Source organism: Typha latifolia, chromosome 14 (assembly GCF_019914945.1).
Source record: "Typha latifolia isolate L0001 chromosome 14, TyphaL0001v2, whole genome shotgun sequence".
NCBI classification, from domain to species: domain Eukaryota; kingdom Viridiplantae; phylum Streptophyta; class Magnoliopsida; order Poales; family Typhaceae; genus Typha; species Typha latifolia.
This window is the reverse complement of record NC_133099.1, coordinates 3,258,449-3,267,099: the sequence shown is the minus strand read 5'-3', so window position 1 is coordinate 3,267,099 and position 8,651 is coordinate 3,258,449. Positions and strand designations below refer to the sequence as shown.

At 38.1% G+C, this 8,651-nt stretch overlaps 2 protein-coding genes across 2 annotated transcripts; both read right to left on the bottom strand.

Annotated features, from left to right (window-relative positions):
* Nucleotides 1-57: 57 nt before the first annotated feature.
* LOC140801001 (bifunctional UDP-glucose 4-epimerase and UDP-xylose 4-epimerase 1-like) lies at nucleotides 58-5,029 on the bottom strand. The gene is made up of 9 exons (XM_073155979.1): nucleotides 4,625-5,029; nucleotides 4,488-4,537; nucleotides 2,410-2,545; nucleotides 2,231-2,332; nucleotides 1,875-2,102; nucleotides 1,124-1,205; nucleotides 944-1,026; nucleotides 768-859; nucleotides 58-467 (listed from the first exon to the last, which is right to left on the bottom strand). Exons 1-9 carry the CDS (start codon nucleotides 4,829-4,831, stop codon nucleotides 374-376), a joined length of 1,074 nt encoding a protein of 357 aa, XP_073012080.1. The 5' UTR covers nucleotides 4,832-5,029; the 3' UTR covers nucleotides 58-373.
* Nucleotides 5,030-6,165: 1,136 nt separating this feature from the next.
* LOC140801185 (histone-lysine N-methyltransferase ATXR6) lies at nucleotides 6,166-8,141 on the bottom strand. The gene is made up of 5 exons (XM_073156187.1): nucleotides 7,644-8,141; nucleotides 7,263-7,564; nucleotides 6,979-7,079; nucleotides 6,672-6,884; nucleotides 6,166-6,587 (listed from the first exon to the last, which is right to left on the bottom strand). Exons 1-5 carry the CDS (start codon nucleotides 7,900-7,902, stop codon nucleotides 6,428-6,430), a joined length of 1,035 nt encoding a protein of 344 aa, XP_073012288.1. The 5' UTR covers nucleotides 7,903-8,141; the 3' UTR covers nucleotides 6,166-6,427.
* Between the last annotated feature and the right edge of the window lie 510 nt (nucleotides 8,142-8,651).

Genomic DNA, 8,651 nt, shown 5'->3' with positions numbered 1-8,651 from the left:
GTATGCTTCAAAAGCTAAATGCAATTATTCGTAAAGCATCGACCGCCCAGTTTAAAGTAAAACATAAATATCTCCTTGCAGTAACTCTTTTATACAGCATAAATGCATGATATCGTTCAAATTAAAAGATTCGGTCTTCATTAGCAACTTTCCAGTTTACCCACCAAATCAATTCACCCTACTTTGAAGTTTGAACTGAAAAATATATCTTTGGAAACAGTGAAGGAAGTTACACCATGCATCTGTAGTAACAGAGACATTATTCTTTAAATTATAAGATCAGCTACTTGAGTCACTTAGGACAGAGAAAGGTTGCTGTAAAACCAATAAAGCTCGCTACTATCTGGTCAGTTTAACTGAAGCTGCTGGTGTTCTATTTTCCCAGGTTGGGGCCGGTATAACCATAAGGATTCTTGCTTGCCCAATTCCACTGGTCTCTGCACATCTCTTCTATACCATACTTTGCCCTGCAATCAGATTTTCCGGTTTGACTTAGCCCTGATCAAGCCATGTACTTTTCACAGAACATAGATCAATGGAAACAAAGATAACAGAGAATGATACGCAATAAATAGATAAATAAAAGATTTTCCTTTATGTTGCATCCATGTTCCATTTCGACTTTTGATCTGAAATTAGATATATTATCGAAAGAATTTTGGATGCCAGAATTCACCCAGTATGGTGCAGTCAACATGGCAATTTGCACCGCATTACTACTATGCTGAAAAGAGATAGTTAGCTTAGAAAAGCAGAGAGAATATTACCTCCAACCCAGTTCTTCTTGAGCTTTCTCTGTGGATGCATAGACAGCTGTAGCATCACCAGGCCTCCTAGGGCATAACTTGATGGGAATTTTCTGAAAAATTCATTTAACGATGAAAGAAAAGTTGAGTTGATTTCAAATTCCTAGAATACACAGAAATGCTTATATATAACAGACCTTGCCAGATGCCTTCTCAAATGCTGCAACCATTTCAAGCACAGATGTGCCACATCCTGTCCCCAAGTTGTAGGCAACACAACCTGAAAAAAAAGCCCAAAAATGGCCACACAATGAGTGTGTGTTGTGCGTGTGCGCTTGGTAGAGAGAAAATTAGGGGGAGGAGAAACGGAAAGATACCAATATTTTCTGCAGCAAAAAGCTTTCTCAAGGCTGCTATATGACCATCAGCTAAGTCCATAACATGAATGTAATCTCGAATCTGCTCAGGGAAGAATCACAAAGATAAATTTACACCACATTGAGTTTTCTAGATAAAAGAAACCTTTTCTTTTTATAGCATCGACATAACCAATGTGAGAAAGTTTGTCCAAATAACTTCTGTAGCTCAAAGGACAAAAACATCGGATATAGGAATGTCAGAAAATGAGTATGCAAAAGAAAATTCTCAACCCATACTGGTACCTGATAGAATTACATGCTGTACAGAGTGAATGAGAAGAAAGTAATTGAGGTGAAGAAGGGCTACTGGACTATTCGATTATTCATGCAAGTCATCAATTTCAGTTAAAAAGACTATAAATTCAAGAAAATGATATGTCCAATTTATGTTGTGAAGATACTGTTATTGAAGAACAATATAGGTTCATGACGTAACCATAGATATTTATATAATTTTCACAACAGATAGCATCAGATTATAACTTCTTTAACACTTCTAGCAGTCACCATAATGGCCATCGCTTTGCCACTAAGAAATGGGTCAAGATTACTATTATTACAGTAGAACCAATATAGCAGATAATGAGATATAACTATCATGCTCAAATACGGCATGTGATTTCTTAGTCTTAATTATAAGATGTGACACTTAAGGATTATAAGGAACATTCTTAACAAGTATAACTAGAAATGGCTGAATAGTACATACCGCACTACCATCCTTAGTTGGGTAATCATAGCCATACACATTCAACTCTGGCAGCCGACCAACAGAAACTTGCTGGATGTAAGGCATCAAGTTGTTTGGAATGCCCTTGGGATCTTCACCAATTTGACCACTCTCATGAGCTCCAACAGGGTTGAAGTATCTCAATAGTATAATTCTCCACTCTGGATCAGCCTTTTGAATATCACGAGCTATCTCTTCAAGAAAAAGCTATTACACCAAAACATCCAACTGGCTAAGTGTCAAAAGCACCACGAAGTTGATTCTCCAGAAAGATCTAAGGACTTTCAAAGTGACAATGCATATTGATCTTTGTTGTAAGTTACTGTTTAACATACCTTAGTCCTACCATATGGATTCATTGCTCTTAGCTCAAAATCTTCGACACATGGAATTTTGTCAGGTTGCCCATAAACAGTGGCAGAGGATGAAAATACCATCTATTTTCACATAAATGAAAGTTTGTATAAAAGAGTCTGCAAGACAATAAATGGAAGACCAAGATGATGAGAGTCACCTTTTTACAACCATATTTTGCCATGAACTCGTACAGATTTATTGTGCCAATCAAATTGTTGTTGTAATAGAGACTAGGTTTTGCAACACTCTGTCCAACAGCTTTAAGCCCAGCAAAATGGATAACAGCATCATATCTACATTAGAAGGAACTTACTAAGTTAACAAACTAAAATGCAAAATGCAAAACTGGAGCTACCATTAAAAGAAATACTTGAAATAATGGAGAAAACATAAGAGGACTAAGTGAACGATATGGTAATCATCCTAATGTAGCCCAGGGTTGACTGAACTAAGCAGAGCTTGTGTATTCTGTCATATAAGAAAACAAACTGGTGTGGCATGTCAAGTATGACTAAGAGAAGAAGGCAAGAAGAAAGGAAAGTAAGTTAAGGTGGTTAAAAATAAGTCCCATTCAAGAGTTCGGGTGGTTCTGTAGTCTTATTTAGACAATAGAATACTAATTGACTGCCATTCCCTCATTATATTTGGTGAGGAAAGCAAATTGTTTAGCTTGACTATGTCGCTTTGATGCTTTGAGGGCTTGAAGAAAGACAAACTTTCTCATGCATATATGACGTGTGTATGACCAAGGATTGTTGTGCCAGTCATCGGCATGGCGTGACACATGGTGCAGCATTTGCCGACCATGCCGTGAGAAAAGAGGCTCCAACGCGAGCTTGGAGGGAGAGAAAAAGAGGAGAGAGGGAGAGGGAGACTATTAACTGTGTCACCCTTGCTGTCGGTCTCGACGTTCGCTCTGTCGTCCTTCTCGCCTTTGCCCGACGAGATAGATGACGGAACAATAGGGATGGCTTCACAATGATGGTGATGATTAACAGCGATCAGTAGGAGGCAAAAGGAGGGTACTGTGCAGCAACCCTCATGCCATTTTTCGATACTAGGCTTGCACAGCAAGTGTCAACTGACATGCACTGTGTCAGCTCGACTCGACAGCATCAAGATCGCATGTTGGATCACTGCCAATTGATCATCATATAGCATGATTCCAACTAAATGGAATGACAATCCTTACATATGACATTGTTGTAAGCATTGCCGATAGACGTATTTGAAAATGAAGAGAAACCCTCCATCTACTAGTTGGCACAATCATGGTTTGAAGTTTCATTCGAAATCAAGATGTTTCATCGAAATGTTTCATGTTTAGGTCCTATCCAATCCGAAATTATCTCGCTAAACTGGCATCCAATTGAAACAACCCAATAACAATATTTTTTAATTTATGTTTTTTAATTCTAAGCTGAAATTTACTTGAATCCAACTTGTATGTAACTCAATATCAACCTCATTAGATTCTGTGTGATACATTGAAAAATAAAATAAAAAGAGACTATTTATCAAAAAAATTCCAAAACCAATACATACTGAGTGAAATGTTTCGTTTTTAAACCAAGTTGAAACAAAAATCGAAACCGAAACTTTGAACTATGGGCACAATGAGGGAAAAATACTGATATATAAGTATATAACAGTGATGCTAATCTCTTTTAGTGCCAACTACAATTTACACTACACATTTGAAGAAATTGACAACAAACATACAGTCCACAAAACAAAGAGAATCAGAAAATATGCCGGTATAAGGGCAAGAAACTGATAAACTCACTCCAAGTCAGGAATTATTTGAATCATACTCTTCATTGATCTGATTTAACCTCTAAATTATGCTACTCCTTTCATTAATGGGTCAAAACTACTTGTGTGCACGAGAAGTTAGAGACACATTTTAAAGACAAATTAGTCAAGTCTTCTCATAATAGAACAGTACCAAGTTAAAAAGGAACATATGCCATATCTTAGCCTTTAGGTGACAGCTTCACATTTCCACAATCCTTGAGGTAAATCATAAGAAGAAAATACCCTAATAACTATAGATTAAAGAATCAAACCTAATATACACATATAAGTAACAAAACCGCAATGTGTTTTGATATTGTTGTACATAGTATATTATCTCGATACCCGTTCTACTAATGGATCAAAATATTCCTTCAAACGCACGATCCAATAAAAATATCTATCTAATCCTAACCAAGAGTGGAGCAAAGATCGCACCTTTTTCCAGAAAACACCTTCTCCAAGTCTTCCTTGTTCCTCAGATCGCCCTGCAACGCACCAACCAATGCACATCGAGATCGCCATATCTAGAGAGAGAAAGAGAGAAGATAGGTATAGAGAGGGAGAAGGATTACAAGGAAGAATTCGAGGTTCCGGGAGAGGGTGGGGCCGGCAAGGAGGCGAACGCGGTCGAGAGCCTCCGGGACGGAGTTGTCGAGGTTGTCGATGACCGACACGTAGAAGCCCTCCCGGAGGAGCTGGAGCACGGTGTGGGTCCCGATAAAACCGGCGCCGCCGGTCACCAAGATGCTAGTCGGCTTCTCGGATTCCGACGGAGCCATGGGAAGGGACGGGGGGGAGATAGAGAGAGAATAGAGGGAGAATAGAGGGAGACGAGGAACGGGAATAAGTTATCGGGATTTGGGAATGTGCGGAAGGGATAAGTATTAAGGAATGAGGAATAAGGAATGGGGAATAACCGAATAAGGGAGAGAAGGCACGTCTAAGCAAAGATAACTCCTCTCTTTCTCCGTTTCTCTGAGTGCAGGCAGTTATGGAACGTTTTGCTTAGACGTGCGGTGTAGTAGAGTGGGGGCCAGCTGCCACTTGCCAAGTATAGGTTACTTTCCATGTACGGTCTTTTTATCCACTGTTTTCCTGGATTTGGGACATTTATCAAAACAAATTTGCACTAAAAACATACTTAATTTTCATTTTTATCACCTAATCCTATTAAATTTTTTTTTTCATGTAAGTCTGTTTTTTTATTCCAAATTTATCCATTTATCATTTAGTGCCTCGTTATAAAATAATGGAAACCGTAAAAGATATTTTTTTTTCTTTTCTTCTTTCGTCTAGTTATTTGAACGGCGGATGAAATATGAATTGAAACTTTGCTAGAAAAACTTTCATTTATTTAGAGTGAGAGAGTATGCTTTCAATGCTTTTCTTCACTATGAGTTTGAGTTTGTTTTGGAATTGCCAGCTATTTCTTTTGCTTTGTGTCAATCCAATAAACTAGTTAGATCTATTCCTTTAGGAATATGTGGATACTATAAAGTCTTGTAGATGAGAAGATATTTATAGCTCTTTAACATGTCCTTATTTGGTTCCAAACAGGGGAAATCCAAATTAAAAAAAAATAGAACTACAAGTCTATCTCATAGATCAAACTATTGATAAAACTGTTAATATGTTTTTTTGCAGGAGACAAGGATACATTTATAGCTCAAATAATGGCCTTCTCTGTTTGACAGTGATGCAGTTAGTATGGTACTCAGGATTTCTTCCTATGTATTAAGGCTGTGATGATTTATATGTTTTTATCATTGTATCAATTGTGTGTGACTGAGGCATGTATACTTGGAGCAATTAAATGCCTTTCATAATGAAATAAATATTAAGCACTAATAGAAAGCATAAAAGAATAAAGAAACGTTTATAATTGATTGATTGTATAAAGGATGAGGTCTTCTCCTCAGGAGAGAAAACAATCAGAGAATAAGTTTTTAATTTAAAGAAGGAAAAGAAAATTTCTATGAGCAAAAATCTTAGAAAAGTGCCACTCTTTTCTTTCTGCATCTTTTTCCATAAATTTGAAGGTGAAATGAGAGAAACTTTTTCCTGTAAAGTATTACTTGATACTGTACTTCAGATAGCTTAACTACAATATTAATTGATGGAAAAGGGATTTCATATTAATGAATGGGGCATAATAAATAATGGGCTTAAGCTCTTAGTTTGATTTGGACTCCACTATACATTAGCATTGAAGTTTCTTCTTCCCTATTGCTCTCTTTGAAAAATGTGTCTGATGCATTACAATCATGAAATATACTATCACCCTGTTCCATTTATCCCCAAAAGAAAGTAAAATAAAAGAATACATTTGCATCCTATATCCCACTTTCTAGTACCAAGAATTCTCAACAGAAGATCTACACAAAGTGTTGAGTTGGATACTCCTGCTCAGAGCCATTGTAGTCATAATACAGCCTCTCGCCCTTCGAAATGTCTCTAATTGCGATCAATAAAACGCGGCATTCGCCATCAACATCAAATCTAACACACTTCAGATTCTGCTTCTTTTTACCATCCCTGCATTTTTTTCACCAAAATTAGATGAATTAGCATCTTAAGTACTGAATTCTGATTGCAGCAGTAGGGGATGAATTTTCTTACGGCGTGTGATTGTTGATTCCGTTAATGAACCGTGCGATATTGCTACGCTTATCGGGGCAAATTACAAGGCTTTTTGATGGGTCCTTTGCTGACAACAAGGTCATCATGCTATCGCCTTCGTCATGCTCTCGATTGTTTAAGAAATCGACATCACCGACATACTCTGTGATAATTGTTAGGTCCTTGATGAATCTATCTGCCTCAACTGTAAACCTGCTCTCATTCACCCATAATCCAATTCAGTAACTAGCAATGGCATTGAGGAAATTGAGGAAAAGGCAATGTAGTTGGAGAAAAAAAAACTAACCCTTCCAGTGAATCATAAACAACCAACAGAGGAGGGCATTCTCCTCTCTCCATCATTCTCTTGCAGAAGTTTAAGGTTTCAGCATCCTCTTTTGACAGTACCTGAGATAAATCACAGGCCCCATGAAGCAAATTTAGTAGCCATACTTGCACGATTCTTGCATCAAGATCGTGGTCAATCTCCACCATTTCACAGTTGACATAGACCCAACTCCCAAATGATCAAAAACACCAAATATATCAAAGAAAAAGACGAACTTTATCAATGCATCAAAGACCATATACCTGCATCCCTCCCTGCTCGAGAGCGGCACAATTGGAGGACCTCGGGGCCATGCCGGAAAAGTAAGTGAGCTCATTGCTAAAGACGGCCCCCGTGGCCGTTAACGCCGTGGCCAGAGATGCCATCTGCTCCAATCTCCGATTTGGGTCATCGCTCGGATTAAAAGGCAAGAGCTTTCTCTTCTTCTTCGCCGCCAACAATGCCCCTGTCCTCTTCTTCCTCTTTCTGCAACCCGCCTTCTCGTCACCGTGATTCCTCTGGATTCGGAAGAAGTCCACGATTTTTGTCTGGATTAGAGGAAACTCTGCAAATCATAGTAGAAATGTGAGAAGATAAGTTGATGGAATAGGGGTTAAGGAGGCGGACAAGAGTGGGAATAGTACGCTTGGGCTTGGTGTGGGTGGAGCAAGAAGGGCAGAACCAGAGGCCTTTGGGGACGCAGACGAGGATAGGCCGAAGGCAGAAGAGGTGGAAGCCGCAGTTGCAGCGGTCGCAGAGGAGGAGCTCGGCGGCGGAGTCGCCGGACCCGCATTGCTCGCAGTGGATGGCTTCGATGGGGTCGTCTTCTCCGGCTCCGGCACGAGGTGATTGCCGGCGAGATGGCGCTTGCGTTCGCCTCCGGAAGGGGGTCTTGGGGGCCATGGATGGATCGAGAGAGAGAGGTAAAGGCGTTTGAGCTTTGGAAACAGTGGATTCTTAAAGGATGGCCGGGGAGGAAGAAGGAATAGTTTGGTTTCGCGCGCAAAATTTTTGCGATCTCGCGGGAAGCGACGGATATGGCGCGAAGTGGGTTCGGACTTCGGAAATTATTTTGGGCGATAATTAGGGCTGTCAAAATAATCTAAGCCGAGCTCGTATTTGGAACGAGTCAAATCAGGCTCAGGCGCTCAGCACAATAAGGCCTAGTTTATTTTAGGAATAAAGTTAATTTTTTTATTATTTTTAAAATAAAATTTTTACTTTAGAAATAGTTATTTTTATGTTTACTTGTATTCTAAAATAAGAATGTAATAATTATCTTTAATATAATGTAAAGTGAATAAAAATATAAAAAATAAATATTTTATTTTTTATAAAATTATTATAAATACTTTTTAATTTGATACCAAGTAGATTGATGAAATAAATTTTAAAGTAAAATAGTAATTAGATTAGTGTGTAGTATAAAATATAATTTTAATGAATAGTATTTATATTCTAAAATAAAATTATTATAATATTTAATTAGTATTTTAGAATAAAAAGTTGTAATTCTGAAATAAAAAAAATGCTATTCCTAAAGCGAATGAGGATTAGGCTCTGTCTGTATATATAATACATAGTAAATCAGGCTTAAGATCCAATTTCAAATTTGATTCGAGCTAAATTCAGACTTAGAATAGGTTTTGATT